Genomic DNA, 25,321 nt, shown 5'->3' on the forward strand with positions numbered 1-25,321 from the left:
CAAACAATCCATGTTCATTCCATGTTGTGAGGCACCAAAACACGAAAAAAGTCAAGAGGGGTTAATACTTTTGCAAGGCACCGTAGTAAGGGCTTAGAGATCTGTTAGGGATAGGAAAGCGCCAGGAGGGGATGGATTACCATTTGAGATATGTAAGGAGCCCAAATACTCTTACCAAAATTAAGGAAAAGCCTTTGTAAGGCCATGGGGCAGAAAAGTTGCCAGACTCAATGGATGAAGCCATTATTGTCTTGATTCCCAAAGATGGTAAGGATTTATTAAAAACAGAATCATACAGGCCTTCATCTCATTGTTGAATACTGATATAAAACTATTTGTGGAGGTTTTATGAAACATAATCAAAACTATAGTAAGTGAAGATCAAACAGGTTTTATTACTGGGAGATTGATCAATTCTAATATTAGGAAGGTGTTCACTAATATAGAGGGAAATAAACAAAAAGATAGTAAAAAAAGGTATATTGTCTCTGGCTGCAACTAAAGTGTTCAATTGTATAGAATGGGATTATTTATGGGGGGTTCTTTGGGGATCGCTTTATAAACTTGATCAAATTAATATATTCACATCCTAGAGGTAGAGTATCGGTGCATGGGGTTATGTCCCTGCCTTTTGCCCTTTCGAGTGCTAGTGCATTGGAGTCTATGAGAACAGCAATCTAATGATTGCATGTTATAGTTCCCTCAGGGAACTATATAAAAGTGTAAAAAAATAAAATACATAAAAATTCTAATTGCCCCCCTTTTCCCAAAATAAAAAAATGAAATAAATAAAAAAAAATACACATCATGGGTGTTGTGATGTGCGAAAGCGCCTATAGTATAAAACTATAAAACTATATTCCCTATACGGCAAACAGCAAAACAGAAAAATGCGTCCAAATGGCCGATTCGCCATTTGCGGTCGCTGTATTTTCTACAAAAAAATAAATAAAAAGTGATCAAAAAGTCATACACAACCCATAATGGTATCAATGAAAAGTCCAGGTTGCCCCGCAAAAAATGAGCTCCAATACAGCTCCGTACACATAATTACAAAAAAGTTATAGGGGTCAAAATATGGTAACAAAAAAAACTAATTTTTTTCCCCCCACATCAATCGCACATCAAAATTTTAAAACACGTAAAACTGTAGTGGAATAGCTTTTTTTTTTTTTTGCAATTTCACCCCATTTTGAATATTTTTTTTTAATGGCCTCCAAAAAAAAAAAAAAGTTATAAATGTAATTCTAATCCTGACTGTAAACGTACTTGTGAGCTGGCAGATTTCTGTGAAGCAGTAACACACCTGCTGACAACTTCCCACTGTGTAAGGCCTTCATTGTTGAAGCATAGGTGTCTCCAGAAATTGTTGTCTTGTGTGGCCAGAATTCTAGTAATAAAACGTATCCAAAAAAACTGTTGCCATGATATTTCCAGCTGACTGCTGCACACAAACATTCTTTGGAATTGGTGACCCCTGTGCTTCCATTGCATGGACTCTTGTTTGGGCTCTGGATCATGGTGGTGTTTCATCACCCATAATATTTTGTGAATAGAAGTCTCCTGGATTTTCTGTAAGCATGTCTAAATTATCTTGGTTAAATTGCTGACAAGTTTTTTGCTCAACATTTTTTGCATTAGCATTTGTGGCACCCACCGGGAACTGACCTTTGACATGATCAAAACATCATGAATGATACTGGAAACTGTGCCAACTGAAATGCCTAATTTGTAAGCTATAACACCGGCTTTAACCCGATGATCTTCCAAAATCATGGCCTCCACTTTACAGCAAATTTCATGTGAAGATGCTTCGATAGTGTAACGTGCCGGAGGCCCAAGGCAGAGCTCCGGGGCGGCATGCAAACAGGACACAGGCAAAAACAGACCAAGGACCCACAGAGAACTTTATTACAAGTGTAATAAAAGCACATGACAGTCAGCAGGTTAGGCAATAGTGGTAGCACTACCACAGAACCAGGTGCACAGGTAGACCAGAGGCAAAACCCAGAGAGCGGAGAGCCAGTGAACCCCGTTCTTTAACTTTCTTTATTAAATTTCCAATAATAACCGACAAAATTATTTTTTAAACATATATATATATATATGATCCTTATTTTCCAGCCCCATATAACCCAACCCAGACCCCTCCCCATCCCAGCCCCAGATGTGTCCTCCTTCAGCACCAGTCCTCCGTAACCCGACCGAGGAAAGATGTAGAAGGATGGAGAGCGAAGGAAAATCTATCTATTCCAATCTCTCCAAATTTTACTCCATTTTAATTCAATATCTCTTTGTTTATACAGGATATGTTCGTATCTCTTATTGGTATCTACCAATTTTAACCATGTATTAATACTTGGAGCCGGTCACGCAAACCAAGAGCGCGCTATTAGGAGTCTTGCCAGGAACATTATCTTAATCAGAAGATTTTTTTTATATTGATAACAAACCACCCTGGCAAGATCCCCCAATACCCAAACATCCCCCATAAAAGGAATCCGCACGTTCAATTTACTCTGGATATAGTCATGAACAGACCACCAATATTGTTTCAACTTTGGGCATGATCAAAACATATGCAAATAGTCCGCGTCCGGAGCCTCACACCTAGGGCAATTGGCATGACTCCTAATACCACATCTCCTAAGCCATTGCGGAGTAATATACAATCTATGTAGAATATTGAACTGCACCAAAACGTGATTAAAATTATGTGAAACCACTTTAAGATCCTGAGATACCCTCTCTTGATCCTCCACGTGAGTCATTAAGGAATCATTTTGCCAAGCCCTCTGACCAGGAGATAAAATATCACCGAATCGTGCTATAAGTAAACTTTTATACAATTGAGAAATCTTCATCCTTTGCCCCACATTCTCTACCAATTCATTAAATTGTGTAAAAGCGTGAATTTCAAGCCCATGTTTTTCTTTAATAATTCATAGTGCCGACCTTAGCTGTAGGTACCGGAACCATGATAGTTTGCGTACATTTTGTCTTTGTGATAATACCGTGAATGAAACTATATCCCCATTCCCTATTACCTGTGTCAAATACAAAATATTACCTTTTTGCCAATATACATCTCTATTAAATTCAGCTAAATTTTGAAAGTGCTTATTATACCAGAGTCTGATCGAATACCATGACTTCATAAAGAGGTTCCTGGCCGATTTAAACTCTCTATCGGAGTTGGTCAATTGACCAGACTCCAATAGTGTAAAAAAGTTGTCATAAGGAGATCCATTAACGAAATACTTACAGAGTGGGCTATCAGTCCACTCACGAAGAAAGCAGAATTGTGCGGCTAAAAAGTAACCCCTGAAGCAGGGGAGATTAACTCCTCCTCTCTCCAAGGGATTATACCAATGCTCTAGTTTAAGCTTTACGCGTTTTCGCCCCCAGAGTAAATCCCTAATCATTCTTTCTATTATTTTAAAAAATCTATCCCCAATCCAAAAGTGAGCCCCGTTCTTCACAAAGACCCTGGTGGTGGGGATGAACTGGGCCGAGGACTCACTGTTTGCACCTCCAGGAAGGTCCCGGTCAGGGCTTTTTTTTTTCCAGAGAAAAGGTGGTGGAACTCACCCCCGCTCCCCTGGCCACGCCCCTACCCACCCATAGGGCCGCCCCCTAAAACCACCCCTTTAGAGAACAGGGATGCAGGTAAAATTTGGGGGGCTATAAAAGTCCAGGCCAGCAAAGAAACCCCCCAGATGGGGGTGGCACTGTTAATGGGGGATCTGGGGATGGCACTGTTAATGGGGGATCTGGGGATGGCACTGTTAATGGGGGATCTGGGGATGGCACTGTTATGGGGTGGAGGATCTGGGGATGGCACTGTTATGGGGGATCTGTGGATGGCACTTACAGATCCCCCATCCTATAACAGTGCCATCCACAGACCCCCCCCCATCCTATAACAGTGCCATCCACAGACCCCCCCTTTAACAGTGCCATCCACAGACCCCCCACCCCATAACAGTGCCATCCACAGACCCCCCCACCCCATAACAGTGCCATCTACAGACCCCCACCCCTTGAATCATTATTATTTGAATTACACATTTTATAACTGTACTGGAGCGGCAATGGGGGGTCTGTGGATGGCACTTACAGATCCCCCATCCTATAACAGTGCCATCCACAGACCCCCCCATCCTATAACAGTGCCATCCACAGACCCCCCACCCCATAACAGTGCCATCCACAGACCCCCCCCCCCCACCCCATAACAGTGCCATCTACAGACCCCCACTCCTTGAATCATTATTATTTGAATTACACATTTTATAACTGTACTTGAGTGGCAATGGGGGGTCTGTGGATGACACTGTTAAGGGGTGGGGGGGTCTGTGGATGGCACTGTTAAGGGGTGGGGGGTCTGTGTATGGCACTGTTATGGGGTGGGGGGGTCTGTGGATGGCACTGTTATGGGGTGGGGGGGTCTGTGGATGGCACTGTTAAGGGGTGGGGGGGTCTGTGGATGGCACTGTTATGGGGTGGGGGGGTCTGTGGATGGCACTGTTAAGGGGTGCCAACAAGGTCCAGCCAACAAGGTGACATGTGCCACCCCATGCCCAGCAGTGAGGGTCACACGGTACAGACATTGTGCTGCCCCCGTACACAGACTGGCGCACACATGTCGCATCACAGGACACAAGTATCCCCGACACTACGCCCCCCTGCAGGGCCGGACACAGCCCCCCACTTCTCTCGTTCTCACCCATAACCTGCACCCTGCACGTGTCGCACTCCACGTCCCAGCTCCACATCGCCACCGCGTTCCATTTCTTTAGAGAAGAAAACATCTTGACACAAGGCCGGGTGAGCTCCGCCCGCCGATCGGCCATACCGTTAAGAGGCAGGACGTGGTCTGCCCTATGGAGCGGCGTAGTCAGACGAGGTGACCAATCAGCGATGAGAAATGGAAGAACCGGAACACTGGACGGGGAGAGCAACCAATCAGGTGACAGGAGCATGCAGCATTGTTTTATAGGTCCAATGACAGCGAGGGGCCGGAGCACAGTAAACGCACCGGCCCGCAGCTCCTCCTCCCAGTCCCTCCCCACTGATACATCGCAGCCTGCGATGCTGGAGCATGGCAGGCTGCAATGTCAAAAGGTGGCGGAACGCCGTTCCGGTGCATTCCGCCAGAAAAAAAGCCCTGCGGGACACTTGGTCCCTACCTACAGAGAACAACATCATAGACCAGGTAACAACAATTCATTACCAGGCGACACCACACAAAAGGGCAGAAGGCAAAAAAAAACTGGGCCAGCAGCGAGGGGCTACACCCAGTAAGGCACAGGACAGAAGATAGACTGACCTCAAGCCCCACAGCTCACAGGTAGATAAAGCTGGATAACTAGGGCACCTGATAAGCCACAGTAACGGACCAGGGGAAGTTAACCCCATAAGAAACAAACAGGGAGGGGGGCCTACATGAACAGGGAAGTGAACACAACAAAAAAACATCCATACTAAGGCCATGTTCGCACACAAGGCCGCAGCCAGCACGCATCCCAGAACCAGCATGCATGGGGAACCCACAGCCAGTAGACAAAGCGCATGCAGCCAGCCTGCACGGCACCAGAGACATGAGCCACAGAGATGCAGACACAGGAATCCACAAACACAGTGCTATCCTGCCACTTCCAGTGCTTCCATCAGACTGAGCTGCTCCTGTGTGCGCTGCGTGTCCAGACTCAACCTGCACAGACAAGCTCAGCTCTCTGACACTGACAGAACATGCTGGGGTAGATCACTTATTGGACACCCCTCGGATACCAAATTTCAAGGCAATTGGTGCAACTTTGGTTTGGGAAGAACCAAATTGGGTCCGAACTGAACTTTTTGAAAAATTTGGTGAACCTGAAACTAACCGAATGTGAAAAGGCGCACTTATCTCTAATTCACATCTTTCCGATATTTCTTTTAAACAAGGTATTTTTTCTGTTGTAATAATCTGGATTATGTTGTCAGGTTCATTACAGAAAATCTATATTAAAATCCCTTTTAATTCCAGGGTGTAAAGCAACAAAACAGCTAAGGGGGGATGGGGGGGGGGGGGGGGGAACATTAGGCCCTGTATGAGCAGATTCCTGTTGTCTTAACTATGGGCACAATGAAATACTGATGAACCGCATTACAGTGACCGGCGTTCTCCTCTAATCTGCAGTGTTTCAGAGGCCACATAGCAGCAGATTTCCTGATCCTGTCTAATTGTAGAACTGGTAACCTCGCCCCAGACTGACCCCAGCAGCTCATACTGGGAGCTCTGGTGCGGGGGACACACGTTTCTCAGACTTCTACCAACTCCTGGTCGGCTTCTTGTGCTGCGAGCAGGCGCAGGGGGTTTCTATAAAACTGCCCCGAATATGACCGGACGCGGCATCACTGCGGCACATTTCACTACAAAGGCCGATGTGTGGAGCACAAGTCACCGCTGTGCACAGGACTAGAGATGGCTTTGCGGTTTGTCCGGCGGTTGTTTCGAAGTGAACTTTGCTCGTTTGCGATTCCCTGAACATATGGAGATAATTGCACGCGCCATATTGTTTTGCATAGCGCCGAACTTTCACCCATCAGGTGGGACAGGACAGCCAATTGAGACGTTTCAGCACATGGACACATCCCCTACCCTATAAATAAACCTGATCTGGCCGCCATTTTACATTCAGTGTTTTGCCAGTGTAGGGAGAGGTCGCTGTGTGGAGCAGGGACAGACTGTTAGGGACACCAAACGCTAGCTAATAGGGCCACAAAAGTCCCTTTAAGGACTGGTATAGGTGTGCTGTCAATATGTGTGATACACAGAGGGGTGAGATATAATTATAATATACTTTCTAACATAGACTTTATATTATAGTGCATTTGTATTGTGCAGCAGTTGTGTGCGGTTCTGCTGCGATACCGCAGCTATACAGAGGGACAAACGCTATTGGAATAACTAATTGCAATGGGTGTGATATACCTGTTTCCCCAAATAAACTGCTTGAGGGCTGCGATATACCTGGTTCCACAAAATCCTGATTGAGGGGTGCTATATACCGGTTTCCGCCAAATACTAGGGCTGGGTTCACATCCTATTTTTGCCATCCAATTAATGCATACCAAAAATGTCTGCGTTAACAGATGCCTCAGACTGATGCCGAACAGTGGCGTCCGTTCACCATACAGTTCCATAGTAGAAATTTTTTTTACGTTAATGTACAGTATGTATTTTTTTATGGACTCTGCAGGATACAAAAACGTGGAGTGCTGCACATTTGTATACATCAAACCGATAGGAAATAAAAAATGTTCTAGGCTCCGGGAGGGCACATTATTGAGAGTTCCCCTTTAATATTGGCCCCGAATAAAATACATATTTTTTGTGGTAATTTTTGCCAATGATCCCCCCCTGGTCACTGTCCATGTTGTGGGACTATTTGTGCACTTCTAGTAAGTGTTTGCTGCCTGCAAATATGAGCTGAAGGTTTTTCAGGTTCGCCTACCATTAAAGTCAACAAGTGTGATGCGAACGCGCGTTCGCGAATCGTCCCGGCCAATGTTTGTCCATCACTACACAGGACGTCTCGTCTCCTTCTAGAAGATATGAAGAAACCAGAAGGAGCGCACAATCCGATCCTTCTCCTCCGGATCTGACACAACAGACACACATTGTACTAAATACAGAACTTTCCGGGGGCGGAACCTGCACAGGAAGGACAATGTAGTCAGAGAGCGACTCCTGATCTCTGACTGTGACCAGTGACTGAAGGAGCGCTGCAAATGGGAGACATGTCTATGAGAGGCCCATCCATCCCATCACTGAGGAGCTCACACTGCGAGGTCTGCCCCCTACAGGAGACGCCGAGAAGATCCTCCTGAAGTCATGGAAATAGTCACTAGAGATCCTCACTGCTCCACACAGAGCCCAGGAGCTCCGCCCCTCATGTCACATGGTCATTATACAGTACTGAGCTCCGCCCCTCATGTCACATGGTCATCATACAGTACTGAGCTCCGCTCCTCATGTCACATGGTCATCATACAGTACTGAGCTCCGCCCCTCATGTCACATGGTCATCATACAGTACTGAGCTCCGCCCCTCGTGTCACATGATCATTATCCCAGGCCCTTTACCACCTCTTATCCAATCCAGTGCTAAGCCCCGCCCCTGCACTGATCACATGACGGTGACATCATCCCAGGTCCTTCCAAACTTCTCTTCACTGCTAAGCTCCGCCCCCTGCACTGATCACATGACGGTGACATCACCCCAGGTCCTTCAGCTCTGGCAGTGCAGCAGATACTGGGCAGGTCCTGGTCGGTAGTCAGGGCTCTTGTTCTCTCTGGTATCAGCCATTCCTCCAGCCTGCAGGTAAGATGAGCTGTGAGGAGACAGTGTGGTGGAGAGCTCAGACATGTCACCTCTGGAGATTCTCCTCCATTACACACAAGGAATCCTTCTCCGCTCCTCAGCTTAGTATGATGGGGGGGGAGTAGTAGTGTGGATAGTGGGGGTTGTCATCATTCTGTAGTGGATGAGAGAATCATCTGCTCTGTGTGAATTAGGTTTTTACCGCCAGGAGCTTAGATACACACTGCACTGCCATGAGCTTAGATACACACGGAGCTCAGGGTTTTCCCGTCAGTGCAGCTTTATGAGGGTCTGAGTTTTGCGGGATGAGTTGTACTTTTTCTCGGCCTCATTACAGGGGACATGGGACTCACTGATTAACCTTTATTTCTGTTTTTAGAGGCATCATGAAGAAAACCATCAATACGAGCCTTCTCCTGAATGAGCCACCAAGGATGGACAGGAAGGAGATCAGCAGAAGAATATTAGACCTCACCTTGGAGATCATCTCCCTGCTGAGCGGAGAGGTAAACTTTTCTAGATTTCTCTCCTCTTTATTGTATTCTGTAACAAGTCAGACATCGGGAAGGAGAATCCATCACAGGAAGTGATGGGAAGAGTCCAGGGTCCTGGAGAACGGCCTCCAGACCTTCCAAGTGATGGAGAACCTGAAGATCAGCCCCCAGTATGGTGAGTGATGTGTCATGTGACCAGTGACCAATAGTCATGTTGTAGGAGCCATGAGAAGGTAAGTAGGCACTTTGTACCAGGAGGAAAGGGCCGGAGGAGAGCACATGGCCCCTGAAGGGTTTATTCCCTAAGTGTCTCTCTCCATCCACAGGAGTACACAATAGTGAAGAAGACATCGGGGGACTGTGTGACTCCCATCATCCACCTCCAGGAGTCAGGAGGGCAGAGCAGGACCCCTCACCCCATCACAGAGCCTCCCCCTCACCCCTTGATACATGAGCAGAAGATCCTAGAGCTCACCCACAAGATGATGGAGCTGCTGACTGGAGAGGTGACACTGCTGGGAATGCTGGGAAATTCTCCAGTAACAGCACTGGAGGGGTCTGGGTGATGACGGTGTCATTGTGTTGTCAGGTTCCTATAAGGTGTCAGGATGTCACTGTCTATTTCTCCATGGAGGAGTGGGAGTATATAGAAGGCCACCAGGATCTGTACGAGGAGGCCATGATGGTGGAGCACCAGCCTCTTATATCACAAGGTAAGAGCCGTCATGTGCAGTGTATACACGTGTGTGCAGTGACATGTAATGGAGGACCACCAGCCTCTTATATCACAAGGTAAGAGCCGTCATGTGCAGTGTATACACGTGTGTGCAGTGACATGTAATGGAGGAGCACCAGCCTCTTATATCACAAGGTAAGAGCCGTCATGTGCAGTGTATACACGTGTGTGCAGTGACATGTAATGGAGGATCACCAGCCTCTTATATCACAAGGTAAGAGCCGTCATGTGCAGTGTATACACGTGTGTGCAGTGACATGTAATGGAGGAGCACCAGTCTCTTATATCACAAGGTAAGAGCCGCCATGTGCAGTGTATACACGTGTGTGCAGTGACATGTAATGGAGGATAACCAGCCTCTTATATCACAAGGTAAGAGCCGTCATGTGCAGTGTATACACGTGTGTGCAGTGACATGTAATGGAGGAGCACCAGCCTCTTATATCACAAGGTAAGAGCCGTCATGTGCAGTGTATACACGTGTGTGCAGTGACATGTAATGGAGGAGCACCAGCCTCTTATATCACAGGGTAAGAGCCGTCATGTGCAATGTATACACGTGTGTGCAGTGACATGTAATGGAGGAGCACCAGCCTCTCATATCACAAGTAGAGAAGAGCGAATCAAAGTTGACAAAGTGGAAATTGAAATGAATTTCCGTAAAAATTCAATTTGTACCGAAGTCGAATTTCCTCGCGCTTCGTGGTAACAAATCGTAGTTTTTCCTAAAATGGCTGCTGCACATGTTAGAAAAGGGAACTGAGAACTCTGGGAACGAGGGATCGCCCACAATGCCATGCATGCAGCCAGCCTCTGTGATGTCACAGCCCTATAAATAGCCTCAGCCATCTTGGTTTCCGCCATCTTCCAGTGTACTTCGTGCAGGGAGAGATGTGACGGGCGCTGGGACAGGGTTTAGGAAAGACTTTATTCTGAAAAAGAAAAACGATTGCACAGTTCAGGGAAAGATCATTCATAGTGCAGGGAAGGGATAGGGAGGCATTACCCGCACTATAGGGAGAGAGCAGGGGCCAACAGGGGAGTGTAAAGCCTGGGTAATAGGAGCGATTACTATTACACCTTGCTGCACTAATTGGGGATCCACATTGCTCTAATACTACTGCTTTTAGGCTGTTTGCACTATATGATACATCAGTAACTCCAGCAATCCTTGCTTGTTATTGGGGTGAAAGTGCTGTGTGATACAACCAGTTTTGGGATGTATTAATAGGAAATATACAGTTTCAAGAAAAAGTATGTGAACCCTTTGGAATGATTTGGATTTCTGCACAAATTGGTCAAAAAATGTGATCTGATCTTCATCTAAGTCACAACAATAGACAATCACAGTCTGCTTAAACTAATAACACACAAAGAGTTAACTGTTACCATGTTTTTATTGAACACACCATGTAAACATTCACAGTGCAGGTGGAAAAGTATGTGAACCCCTAGACTAATGACATCTCCAATAGTTAATTGGAGTGAGGTGTCAGCCAACTGGAGTCCAATCAATGAGATGAGATTGGAGGTGTTGGTTACAGCTGCCCTGCCCTATAAAAAACACACACCAGTTCTGGGTTTGCTTTTCACAAGAAGAATTGCCTGATGTGAATGATGCCTCACACAAAAGAGCTCTCAGAAGACCTACGATTAAGAATTGTTGACTTGCATAAAGCTGGAAAGGGTTATAAAAGTATCTCCAAAAGCCTTGCTGTTCATCAGTCCACGGTAAGACAAATTGTCTATAAATGGAGAAAGTTCAGCACTGCTGCTACTCTCCCTAGGAGTGGCCGTCCTGTAAAGATGACTGCAAGAGCACAGTGCAGACTGCTCAATGAGGTGAAGAAGAATCCTAAAGTGTCAGCTAAAGACTTACAAAAGTCTCTGGCATATGCTAACATCCCTGTTAGCGAATCTACGATACGTAAAACACTAAACAAGAATGGATTTCATGGGAGGATACCACAGAGGAAGCCACTGCTGTCCAAAAAAAACATTGCTGCACATTTACAGTTTGCACAAGAGCACCTGGATGTTCCACAGCAGTACTGGCAAAATATTCTGTGGACAGATGACACCAAAGTTGAGTTGTTTGGAAGAAACACACAACACTATGTGTGGAGAAAAAAAGGCACAGCACCCCAACATCAAAACCTCATCCCAACTGTGAAGTATGGTGGTGGGGGCATCATGGTTTGGGGCTGCTTTGCTGTGTCAGGGCCTGGACGGATTGCTATCATCAAAGGAAAAATTAATTCTCAAGTTTATCAAGTCATTTTGCAGGAGAACTTAAGGCCATCTGTCCACCAGCTGAAGCTCTACAGAAGATGGGTGTTACAACAGGACAACGACCCAAAGCATAGAAGTAAATCAACAACAGAATGGCTTAAACAGAAGAAAACACGCCTTCTGGAGTGGCCCAGTCAGAGTCCTGACCTCAGCCCGATTGAGATGCTGTGGCAGGACCTCAAGAAAGCGTTTCACACCAGACATCCCAGGAATATTGCTGAACTGAAACAGTTCTGTAAAGAGGAATGGTCAAGAATTACTCCTGACCGTTGTGCCCGTCTGATCTGCAACTACAGGAAACGTTTGGTTGAAGTTATTGGTCCCAAAGGAGGCTCAACCAGTTATTAAATCCAAGGGTTCACATACTTTCTCCACCTGCACTGTGAATGTTTACATGGTGTGTTCAATAAAAACATGGTAACATTTAACTCTTTGTGTGTTATTAGTTTAAGCAGACTGTGATTGTCTATTGTTGTGACTAAGGCCTCTTTCACACTTGCGGTGTCCGGATCCGGCGTGTACTCCACTTGCCGGAATTACACGCCGGATCCGGAAAAACGCAAGTGAACTGAAAGCATTTGAAGACGGATCCGTCTTCAAAATGCGTTCAGTGTTACTATGGCAGCCAGGACGCTATTAAAGTCCTGGTTGCCATAGTAGGAGCGGGGGAGCGGTATACTTACAGTCCGTGCGGCTCCCGGGGCGCTCCAGAATGACGTCAGAGCGCCCCATGCGCATGGATGACGTGCCATGCGATCACATGATCCATGTGCGTGAGGCGCCCTGACGTCACGCTGGAGCGCCCCGGGAGCCGCACGGATGGTAAGTATGCTGCTCCCCGCTCCCCGCTACACTTTACCATGGCTGCCAGGACTTTAGCGTCCCGGCAGCCATGGTAACCATTCAGAAAAAGCTAAACGTCTGATCCGGCAATGCGCCGAAACGACGTTTAGCTTAAGTCCGGATCCGGATCAATGCCTTTCAATGGGCATTAATTCCGGATCCGGCCTTGCGGCAAGTGTTCAGGATTTTTGGCCGGAGCAAAAAGCGCAGCATGCTGCGGTATTTTCTCCGGCCAAAAAGCGTTCCGGTCCGGAACTGAAGACATCCCGATGCATCCTGAACGGATTTCTCTCCATTCAGAATGCATTCGGATAAAACTGATCAGGATTCTTCCGGCAAATTTATGACCAATTTGTGCAGAAATCCATATCATTCCAAAGGGTTAACATACTTTTTATTGTAACTGGTAAGTACATGTATTCGCCCTTGGGGTGGAGTTCTCTGCGTCAATCTGCAGTTCAGGAGGTGGTGGCAATGGGCAGTGTGATGCAGTCCAATTTCTTTTACACGGAATCCGGTGCATCAATCGGTAGTACATCCCTGCTTCTGGGAAGGGCGTACAGTCTAATACAAACCGTTGTGTGGAATATAGTTACCCAAAAAAAAATAAAAAATGTAATTAATAAATAGTAAATGAACACCCCTTCGTCTAACTGTTGTAGGAGTGGAAATTCTTTCAACCAATGGTCCTCTGATAGAGGACGTGTGAGATCCTGAACGGCAAGTACATTCTGATACAACCAGTTTTGGGGTGTATTTAGGTGAAAAATTAACTATTTCCATTCACCCTTGCTTCTGTAAGGAAAGTGCGGTATGATGCAGACAGTTTTGGGTGTATTAATTGCAAATCTTATTGCGTCCACTCACCATTCTGCAGTGAAATTACATTGTGAAACAGCCATTTTTGAGTGTATTTGTTGCAAATATAAGCACATCCATTCGCCCCTGGGGTGGAATTCTCTGTGTCAATCTGCAGTTCAGGAGGTGGTCCCGAAAGAATTACGGGTTCATGGAGGCAGTCAGCTCGGAGTGATGTGTGGGAAAATGCCATATTCTTCGGTGTGTGTAAATTTTTCATCAAGCTGCCGAGGACGTCACGTCAGTGCGACCATTTGTAGAATCAGTGGGCAGAAGGTGCAGCGTGGCCAGGGTGCCAATGTTGGCACAACACCCCTGCGTCATTATAAGCAGCTTCACCGTAACGTAGTCTGGGAAAACTGTTGCTCCAATGTAGTGGTACAGCCTGACAGCAACCGCTGCATCACCCAGTGGCCCGCACCCCTTTTCCTGCAGTCAAGGCTCCACCACCTTAGCAGAAGGGGGCAGTTTCCTTCCCATCATGTACTGGTCCTGATGCTTCTGCTTCTCCTAGTCGCACATTTCGTCAGCAATAGTTCACAGAAGCGATTGCAAAAACACAGCAGTACGCGTGCACTCATAAACTTTTCATTTTCACAGCCAAGTGTTTCCAAATTCCTTAAAACACTTAGAGGGCTAAAGTGCTCAGTACACACCTTTTTAATATATTCTTTGAGGTGTGTAGTTTCCAAAATGGGGTCACTTTTTAGGGGTTTCCACTGTAGGGGGTCTCTTCAAATACAAAATGGTGCCCAAAAACCATTCTACCAAAATCTGTCCCCAAAAACCATATGGCGCTCCTTTCCTTCTGACCACGCCATGTGCCCCGACAGCAGTTTACAGAAATACCCCATATGTGGTAGTAAACTGCAGAATCGGGGTAATATATACGTTAATTCTTGTGGAACACCTCAAGAGTTAACAACGTTTTTAACATCAGTTTTGAATAATTTGAGGGGTGGAGTTTATAAAATGGGGTCATGAAGTACAATGTGTCATGAGAAAACTGTCTCTGAATGGCTTGGATAAGTAAAAGCGTTCCAAAGTTCTTACCACATTAATTAATTTGCAAAAATCGGCCTGGGATTTAAGGTGAAAAGTGGCTCCGTACTTAAAAGGTTATGTGACGCGCACACAACTGTCCACATGATGTAACGTGACACCGGCTGTATTCTTCAGTTGCTCCTTTTCTGATGCTCAGGTCACATTTTAGGCACATTTAGTAGTGGACAGGGTTCAAATCAATGAGCCTTTTGCACATAGACCTGTCACTGGTCAACTGGTTGTCCTGCCTTGGGACACTTTTGGTAGACAGTATTAACCAGCCCATATCTAGAACACTCCAAAGACAGGCCGCTCTGGAGATGATCTGACCCAGTCATCTGCACATTACACTTCAGCCCTAAAGTCGCTCAGATACTTACTCTTACAGTCTCCAGATAATTAGTGGTATCAATGTTGTGGTTGATAGGTGTATATACTGAGAAGGGAGTAACTGTCCTTGGAATTAATCTTCCTACAGAGGACAATGGGGGTTTAAGTGATCTCACAGGTTCCTGTTCCTGTCCAGCAGGACGACAGTCTCTCTCATGGTGCCATCATGGGCTCACAGAAAATATCCAGTAAATATCATCTGATATTTTTCTTTATTCCCCATAACGGCTCCTTAGGATAAAGGAATAGTCTTCCCAGGGAAAGGAGATTTGGAGGAGGAGATAAATGTAGAGCTTTCTCCAACTCCTCAGTGCCTGGGGAGAGGAGACTGGGAGTAGTTGTTTTACTTCCTCCATGTACTTTGACTGATAAAGGTTTTCCCTGTGAGCTACTTCATAAGCAGGGTGTCATTTGCTTCTGTAAGGTGCTCCTAAAAGGACCCCTTTCCCCTTCCCTGCCATATCTAATTGTATCCTCATCCCCACAATGTAGGAGCTGACCTATATACAGGAGGCCATGTATTCAGTCACTGTGTGCTTGTGTCTCCACAGATGGATCCAGGAGGAGAAATCCACAAGAGAGATGTCCCCGTCCTCTGTATTCCCAGGACTGTCCAGAGGAGAAGGTCCCGGAGAACCCTCAGGTAGATGGAGCTGAGCCCTATACACATCTATATAGGGGGGTCCTGCAGTCATAGAGGGGTCATAGATTGTGGGTGTCTCTTATGTGGCTCAGTTAGATTTCCCACCTGTCTGCTGTATCATAATGAATTGTTACAGATGACAAATCGTGGGAAAAATCCAACTGAAATTAAAGTGGAGGATGAAGAAGAGAGGATGATGGGCGATCCCCCATGTCGGACCGAGGTGGAGGAGGACATTCCAGGGGATGTTACCACAGGTATGGAATCATGAATGAAGAAAGTGACTTCAGATTCTGTCCTTGGTGCCTTCAGGGCAGGAGGAGAATCTGATCACCGGCTGGTGTGTTGCTCTCTGATTGGAGATGTCCCCATCACATCATGAAGTGTTCCCCTTATCCAGCTGACGGCGATCTCTGATCAGATTCTTCTCTGATCCCGGCTGTTCCTGCAGGACATGACGGTCAGTCACATCCACACACCCACTGGGGATTATGCGGGCACAGCTTTTGTGCCTGTGCGGTTATGATGGACTACATGTACACTCAGGGCCGGTTTTAGACAAAATCAAAAGTGGGGCTCCAAATCTTGTAATAATGTACTAATAACACAGTTGCATTCTCTCGCTTCTGGCCCTCCCTCACAGATTTACACCCCATAAAGCTCCTCACACAGATTTGTACCCTCATGGCCCCAAAATATGCAGCATCCCCTTACAGCAATGAGTTCCCCTCATTCATTGCATCTGAGAGTGTTAAAGGCCGGAAGCAGGGGCTTTCTCTTCAGGTACACTTTCCCCCAGAGGAGATCGGGGAAAGCACCCTGTTCTAAAAATGAGCCACAGCCTGTACTAGGCTTCCAGGCTCATTGCTATTATATCCCAGTTCAAGCCACTAGGTGGCAGCACTGAACTGTGATACAATGATTTTTATACAGAATAATGGAGCAATTTCCATTGATTGCAAGTTGTGGTCCACTTGGGGACCTAATAAAAAATAAAAACTGTGAAATTATAAAAAAAAATTAAAAGTAAAATCACCCCACTCTCCCAAAAATAAACAACAAAATAAAATAACATTATGGCATCGCCGCATGCGAAAACGCTGTACTATTAAAATCAAAAAAAAAATTTGCCCATATGGTGAATTGCGGGACAGAAAAAAAATAAAAAAACGGCTGATTTTTCATGACTTTATCGCCCAAGAAAATGTAATAAAAAGTGATCATCATACACAACCAAAAATTGTATTTTCAAAATCTACAGATTGTCCCTGCAAAAAATTTGCCCCCACTCATCTCCGTAGATATAACTATAAAAAAGTTATGAGGGTCAGAATATGGCAGGGCTAAGAAAAAAAATATTTTTTTTACAAAGTGAGTCCTGATAAGGCTTACTGAGGCTGGGCTTGCTGCAGTGTGTGGGGCCTATAGAGATCCTGAGCGGGGGTGCTGCTGGGTTGCCACCTTTCCCAACAAAAAAATACTGGATTATTACGGGTGTTATTTGATAATATTTAACATTTTGTATCATTTTATATATTTTTCTAGTAATTACATATTTATTTTGTTCTATATATTTATTTTTTACAATTACTTGACTACTACAAAATATAAAATAAAATACTTCTTGCCTTTAATGTAGATGGTTGTGAGTTCGAACCCCAACAGAAACATAAAAAAATGTTCATAGCACTGACTCCATATATGGACACAGCCATATATGGAGTCAGAGCAGGGACTCCCGAACTCTGGAGTCCCGACTGTGATCTGAAGCAGGGGGCCCCTTAGAGGATCTTGTCCCTGGGTAATTGCCCAGTTTGCCCTCCCCTTAACGCCGGCCCTGTCTACACCAACTTTTCCCATTTTTTTTATACAAAGTTGGCATTTGACCAAGATATTTATCTCACCCAGCATGGGTATATGTAAAATGACACCCCAAAACACATTGCCCAACTTCTCCTGAGTACGGCGATACCAGATCTGTGACACTTTTCTGAAGCCTAGTTGGGCAAAGGGGCACACATTCCAAAGAGCACCTTTAGGATTTCACCGGCCATTTTTTACAGATTTTTATTTCAAACTACTTCGCACACATTAGGGCCCCTAAATTGCCAGGGCAGTATAACTACCCCACAAGTGACCCCATTTTGGAAAGAAGACACCCCAAGGTATTCCGTGAGGGGCATGGCGAGTTCCTAGAATTTTAAATTTTTTGTCACAAGTTAGTGGAATATGAGACTGTTAGAAAAAAAAATAAAAAATAAAAAATCATCATTTTCCGCTAACTTGTGACAAAAAAAAAAATTCTAGGAACTCGCCATGCCCCTCATGGAATACCTTGGAGTGTCTTCTTTCCAAAATGGGGTCACTTGTGGGGTAGTTATACTGCCCTGGAATTCTAGGGGCCCAAATGTGTGAGAAGTAGTTTGAAATCAAAATGTGTAAAAAAATGACCTGTGAAATCCTAAAGGTGCTCTTTGGAATGTGTGCCCCTTTGCCCACCTAGGCTGCAAAAATGTGTCACACATCTGGTATCGCCGTACTCAGGAGAAGTTGGGGAATGTGTTTTGGGGTGTCATTTTACATATACCCATGCTGGGTGAGAGAAATATCTTGGCAAAAGACAACTTTTCCCATTTTATTATACAAAGTTGGCATTTGACCAAGATATTTCTCTCACCCAGCATGGGTATATGTAAAATGACACCCCAAAACACATTCCCCAACTTCTCCTGAGTACGGCGATTCCACATGTGTGACACTTTTTTGCAGCCTAGATGCGCAAAGCGGCCCAAATTCCTTTTAGGAGGGCATTTTTAGACATTTGGATCCCAGACTTCTTCTCACGCTTTCGGGCCCCTAAAATGCCAGGGCAGTATAAATACCCCACATGTGACCCCATTTTGGAAAGAAGACAACCCAAGGTATTCCGTGAGGGGCATGGCGAGTTCCTAGAATTTATTTTTTTTTTGTCACAAGTTAGCGGAAATTTTTTTTTTTGTATTTTCTCACAAAGTCTCCCTTTCTGCTAACTTGGGACAAAAATTTCAATCTTTCATGGACTCGATATGCCCCTCACGGAATACCTTGGGGTGTCTTCTTTCCGAAATGGGGTCACATGTGGGGTATTTATACTGCCCTGACATTTTAGGGGCCCTAAAGCGTGAGAAGAAGTCTGGAATATAAATGTCAAAAAAAATTTACGCATTTGGATTCCGTGAGGGGTATGGTGAGTTCATGGGAGATTTTATTTTTTGACACAAGTTAGTGGAATATGAGACTTAATAAGAAAAAAAATAAAATAAATAAAAATAATAATTTCTGCTAACTTGGGCCAAAAAAAATGTCTGAATGGAGCCTTACAGGGGGTGATCAGGGAGTCTATATGGGTGATCACCCCCGTGTCATTGATCACCCCCCTGTAAGGTTCCATTCAGACGTCCGTATGCGTTTTGCAGATCCGTATCCGTGGATCCTTAAAAATTATACGGACGTCTGAATGGAGCCTTACAGGGGGGTGATCAATGACAGGGGGGTGATCAGGAAGTCTATATGCGTGATCACCCCCTTGTCATTGATCACCCCCCTGTAAGGCTCCATTCAGACGTCCGTATGTGTTTTGCGGATCCGATCCATGTATCCATGGATCCGTAAAAATCATATGGACGTCTGAATGGAACCTTACAGGGGGACGATCAATGACAGGGGGGAGATCAATGACGGGGGGGGGGGGGGAGATCAGAGAGTGTATATGAAGTGATCAGGGGTTCATAAGGGGTTAATAAGTGACAGGGGGGGTGTAGTGTGGTGTTTGGTGCTACTTTACACAGCTACCTGTGTCCTCTGGTGGTTGATCCAAACAAAAGGGACCACCAGAGGACCAGGTAGCAGGTATATTAGACGCTGTTATCAAAACAGCGTCTAATATACCTGTTAGGGGTTAAAAAAAATCACATCTCCAGCCTGCCAGCGAGCGATCGCGGCTGGCAGGCTGGAGATCCACTCTCTTACCTTCCGTTCCTGTGAACACGCGCGCCTGTGTGCGCGCGTTCACAGGAAATCTCGCGTCTCGCGAGATGACGCGTATATGCGTGACTGTGCGCAGCGCTGCCACCTCCGGAACGCGAATCTGCGTTAGGCGGTCCGGAGGTGGTTAAAGGGAATGTGTGACCGAAATATTTTTCTGTCAGTTAAAATCAGATATTGACCTATGTCCTTTTATTCTAATCAGTTTTTTTGTGATTGAAGTTTTATTTAATTTTATTTCTTGAACATGATTATGGAGGCCACAAACCTGCCGGAGCTGTTCTTAACAGCCTCTAGAGAGATGCTACAGCAGCCACCATGGGCCATATTACATATAACAGTCAGAAGGGCAGGGGCTTCTTCAGGGTCCTGTATAGGGTTGTCACGATACCAAAATTTTGATTCGATTTCGATACCATAAAAAAGTATTGTGATACTCGATACCATTCGATACCACGCGAAAAAAATAAAATGCCGAAAAAGCTGCATGCATTCCACATTTTATGGAACGTCCGGCCCATAACAGAAGAGTTCTATACTATTTTTCGAGGGACAAGGTGACAAAAAATGGCAAATCGCTGTTTTTTTTTTTTACGGAGTTCAGGCGTGGTGATATATAATATGTTTATTTTTTTATTGTTCATATATTTTGTATGTAAATTGGCAAAGGGTGTGATTATATTTTGGTGTTTTTATTTTATATATTTTTTTAACTTTTTATTTAAAGGGTATTCCAGTTAACATAAATATAACTTATGTTTTAGACTAATTCATCATCGATAATTGCCTAATATAATGTAAATTTCACATATTTACCGTTCAGTAGTTATAAAAGTAGTTTCCTTCCTCTCCAACCCACTATGTTTCCTCATGGCACTGACCTGTAGCTCTGAGCCTTTGTTAGGTTGCGCATGCTCAGTGTGTTCCTATCAGTTCTTGATGCAAATATCTCAGAGATGGTGATTCTCTGGGACTGGGGCCTGATTTCTGCAAGCAGGTAGCACAGGTAGCTCCCCTCTCTTCCTCAGCAAATACTAACATAAACTAGATGCGGGCCTAAGTCCATCTCCCAGCTTCCTACAAGCGCAGAGTCAGGATTGTTAACCCTGAATTATCCATACAAAACTATGGAGGAACAGTAGAAGATATCAAGAAACAATTTAACAGGTACCCTATTTTTGGGTACTGCAATTGTATCTTGAGGGATGTCTAAAGGTGATAAATAGAGATGAGCGAATTTCAGGTTATGAAATTCGTTCATGCTTCGTTTACTGGTAAAAGGTGAAATGCATTATGGATTCCGTTACCACGGACCATAACGCAATTCTTAACCTTTTACCAGTAAACGAAGCATGAACAAATTTCAAAATATGAAATTCGCTCATCTCCAGTGATAAATGTCATTCTAATCTTCTAATCCTGACTGTAAACGTCAGTAGATAACTGCAGTAAAGTGATCTGTACAGAGAAAAAAGAGGCGCCTATTACTAGGCTTAGTCGCCATTGTGAATACCGCAGGATTTTACCATTTTTTTAAAATATAGATATTGACATGGAAAATTAAAAAATTGCACCAAAAATTCTTAAAAAAGACATTTAACATAGACATGATTTAAGCAACAGTTCATTTTCTGATGACACATTCCCTTGATTTGGTGGAGGTCCCAGCTCTGAGACCCGCACCGATTGCTAGCTGTGTGGTCAGAAGCGCTCAGCCGAGCACTGCTTCACAGAAACTGTAGATGGTCTCAGCTTTTCTATTGATACCGTCTACAGTCTTGCGCTCTGCAGCAAAGGGGGAGGCAGCGCTCGGCTAAGTGCTTCTGACCCCTCGTTCTAGCAATTGATTCCTGGTCTCAAAGTTGGGACCCCACCGATCAACACTTTTGATATGTCCCTATGACATATCAAAAATTACTTGCTATATCATTGTGAAGCCCACTTGGCATTAAAGGGCCAAATGTATTGGTAGAAGGCAGGCTTGTTTGGCAGAGGTTTTTCTAAATTTTGTTTGTTAAATATGTATTAAAAGTGGTGACCGGGTGTACAGCAGAATTCTGAACTTTATCAGAGAATTATACAAACCCTTCTAAGGCTGGAATCACACGTTTGGTTTTTGGTGCAGTCTCTTTTACTTCCCATTTCAGCTGGATCCACTTCCAGCCTAAGGCCTTATGCACACAACTGTGTCCTTCTTGCGGCCCACAATTTTGGGAATCCTCAAAACACTGCTGCCGTTTATGTGCGATGCGCATTTTGTGGAACAGAATGTTCTGCCCTCAATAGAGAAGTCCTATCCTTATCCACAGGCCATGTTCTATTTTGTTTTTTGTGGGGCCTCGGAGTGGATGTTACAGAGTACTGTCCGTATTTTTTGTGGCTCTATTGAAGTGAATGGGTCCGCATCCGACCCGCAAAAAATGTGGCTCAGATGCGGACCCAAACCATGGTTGTGTGCATGAGGCCTAATAGGAATGTTAGAAGTTTGTCTACTCTGTAGATTAAAAAAAATACAAATTTCTATTTTTAACAGAAAATCCCAGTAACAATTCAGAGGGAAACCTCATGTTATCACTAAATTATAAAGCAGAAGATGAAGATATCATGCAGTGCTCTTCAGGAGAAAATGTACATCCAGGACTTCACAGTACAGATCTATCAAGTAATCTCCCTAATAATGAGGGACCTTCTCCTGACCAATCATGGACTGTTACAAGTATAGGTCAGAAAGGGTGTAAAATGTTTCACTGTGATAAAGCGTTCACAAAGCGGTCAAGACTTCACACAGGAGGGAAGCGATATTCATGTTCAGAATGTGGGAAATGTTTTACACTGAAATCACACCTTGTTACACATGAGAAAATTCACACAGGAGTGAAGCCATATTCATGTTCAGAATGTGGGAAATGTTTTACACTGAAATCAAACCTTGTTACACATGAGAAAATTCACAAAGGAGTGAAGCCATATTCATGTTCAGAATGTGAGAAATGTTTTACCCGGAAATCAAACCTTGTTACACATGAGAAAATTCACAAAGGAGTGAAGCCATATTCATGTTCAGAATGTGGGAAATGTTTTACACTAAAATCACACCTTGTTTGCCATGTGAGAATTCACACAGGCGAGAAGCCATATTCATGTTCAGAATGTGGAAAATGTTTTACAGAGAAAACAAGTCTTGTTTGCCATGAGAGAAGTCACACAGGAGAGAAGCCATACTCATGTTCAGAATGTGGGAAATGTTTTAAAAGAAGAAAACAACTCGTTACACATATGAGAATTCACACAGGAGAGAAGCCTTATTCATGTTCAGAATGTGGGGAATGTTTTACAAATAAATCAATTCTTGTTTGCCATGAGAGAAGTCACACAGGAGAGAAGCCATACTCCTGTTCAGAATGTGGGAAATGTTTTACACGGAAATCACAGCTTGTTAGACATGAGAAAATTCACAGAGGAGAGAAGCCATATTCATGTTCAGAATGTGGAAAATGTTTTACAGAGAAATCAAGTCTGCTTTGCCATGAGAGAATTCACACAGGAGAGAAGCCGTTTTTATGTTCAGAATGTGGGAGACGTTTTACACAAAAGCCAAGTCTTGTTGCACATCAGAGAAGTCACACACGAGAAAAATAGAGAAGAGAAAATTACTTGAAATATGTTTTACCGTGTTTTACGATTTATAAGACGCACCTGATGATAAAACACACCTAGGTTTTTGAGGAGGAAAATAGGAAAAAATATATTTTGAACCAAAAGATATGCTTTTGGTGGATTTTGAACTAATGGTGGTCTGTGGATGACGCACTGTTATGGGAGATCTGTGGATGACGCACTGTTATGGGGGATCTGTGGATGACGCACTGTTATGGGGGATCTGTGGATGACGCACTGTTATGGGGGATCTGTGGATGACGCACTGTTATGGGGGATCTGTGGATGACGCACTGTTATGGGGGATCTGTGGATGACGCACTGTTATGGGGGATCTGTGGATGACGCACTGTTATGGGGGATCTGTGGGTGACGCACTGTTATGGGGGATCTGTGGGTGACGCACTGTTATGTGATTATAACCCCCATCATCCTAAAGAATACACTGATGTACTATTCATTGGTGTATTCTTAAGGGTACACTGTACCAATATTACCGTAGCTTACTGTAACTGATATGACTACCGTATAACCCCCCCACCCCTCATCCATAGGAATGAACCCATATACTGCAGTACATGGGTGCATTCCTATGGGTGAGGGGGGGTTATAGTCATATTTAATATAGACACATGCCAATTAGAGAAAAGTGTTTATTTTAAATATGACTATAACCCCCCACATCCATAGGAATCCACCCATATACTGCAGTACATGGGTGGATTCCTATAGATGAGGAGGGTTATAGTCATTTTAATATAGACATATATGTATATAGCTGATTCGTGGAGGCGATGGGGGGGGGGAGCAGGATGCGCTCCCCACCAATCAGCTGGATGGCCAGGCAGCACAGAGGATAAGGTGATCCTCCTGCTGCGCTGTGGTGTGCATATAGAGAAGCCGCCAGTCCGCCCAACTGAAAGCGCGGGCCGACGGCATCATTCAGCATTTAGTGAAGCCGCCCGTCAGGTGCTGTTTAGTGCCGCAATGTATGCGCCGGCTGCCAGCCTGCACTACTGTAATTCCCGCCCGCCCGCACTAAGTCCCGTCCGCCCTCCCACCCACAGTTGCATGGCAGCTTAGGAGCCGTTAGTGAGAGCTTCTGAGCTGCCGCAGCCTGCACGTTTGGGGTCATCTTTCGTTTATAAGACGCACTGACTTTTTCCCTCCACATTGAAGGGAAAAAAATGTGCGTCTTTATAAAGCGAAAAATACAGTAATTAGGGTACAAATAAATTCAACCCAAATGGAAAGTGCTAAGATTGCGTGTTCACAAAGACATGATTAAACGTTTGACCGTGCGCATCCGCCAGAATGGAGGACACATCGAACACGTCTTGTAAAGACTTTTTAGGACACCTTAAACTGTCTTATATGTAGATATATATCACAAACTGTAAATTTCAGTGTGTTTTGGTAACTCTAGCCAAGGTTGACATAGCACATGACCTCCTTCCCACTGGAAAAGCCTGAGCTGAATTCAGTATAATACATTTCAAAATAGTGGTCGAACACCAAATAACGCAGCCTTTCTACCAACTAATACTTTTATAGATTGGAAGTCAATTTTCAATAAATTGCACCATGGACTGGGTAGACATTTGTCTCACCCTGTACTTAAAAAAAAATAAAAAAAAATAATACCTTTTGGGTGGGGGAAGTCTTTGGCGGTGTTTATGCACGCATGGTGGTGTCAGAAGAAGCAATGTCTTGTTTTGAACAAACATTCAAAAAATTCTTTTTTTGGGGAGAAAAAGCTGTATTGACCTCGATAGACAAGGTAGGAGATGTGCGTGTGGGGGTAGTACTAAAGGCAGCAGTATAATATGGATGAACAAGGCAGGAGATGTGTGGATATATAGGGGTAGTAATAAAGGCAGCAGGGGCAGTAGTAGCTGCAGGGGCAGCAGTACAGTATAACACCTGATTAACAAGGCAGGAGATCTGACGCTGTGTAAGGGTAATAGTA

The 25,321-nt window shown here is 44.6% G+C and overlaps 1 protein-coding gene and 1 long non-coding RNA gene across 2 annotated transcripts in view; both read left to right on the forward strand.

Moving 5' to 3' along the window:
• The first annotated feature begins 8,358 nt into the window (after positions 1-8,358).
• LOC122938063 lies at positions 8,359-9,244 on the forward strand. Its single transcript, XR_006389970.1, has 3 exons — positions 8,359-8,372; positions 8,754-8,878; positions 9,193-9,244. It is a non-coding gene; the product is annotated as an uncharacterized LOC122938063 (long non-coding RNA).
• Positions 9,245-9,319: 75 nt separating this feature from the next.
• Positions 9,320-25,321, forward strand: part of LOC122925088 (oocyte zinc finger protein XlCOF8.4-like) — a 31,704-nt gene continuing 15,702 nt past the window's right edge. The window contains exons 1-4 of the mRNA XM_044276605.1: positions 9,320-9,372; positions 9,456-9,579; positions 15,581-15,672; positions 15,809-15,929. Coding sequence (XP_044132540.1) covers positions 9,349-9,372; positions 9,456-9,579; positions 15,581-15,672; positions 15,809-15,929 — 361 coding nt within the window. The 5' untranslated portion in view covers positions 9,320-9,348. The remainder of the gene's footprint in view (positions 9,373-9,455; positions 9,580-15,580; positions 15,673-15,808; positions 15,930-25,321) is intronic.

This window comes from Bufo gargarizans, chromosome 1, assembly GCF_014858855.1.
Source record: "Bufo gargarizans isolate SCDJY-AF-19 chromosome 1, ASM1485885v1, whole genome shotgun sequence".
In the NCBI taxonomy this organism is placed as follows: domain Eukaryota; kingdom Metazoa; phylum Chordata; class Amphibia; order Anura; family Bufonidae; genus Bufo; species Bufo gargarizans.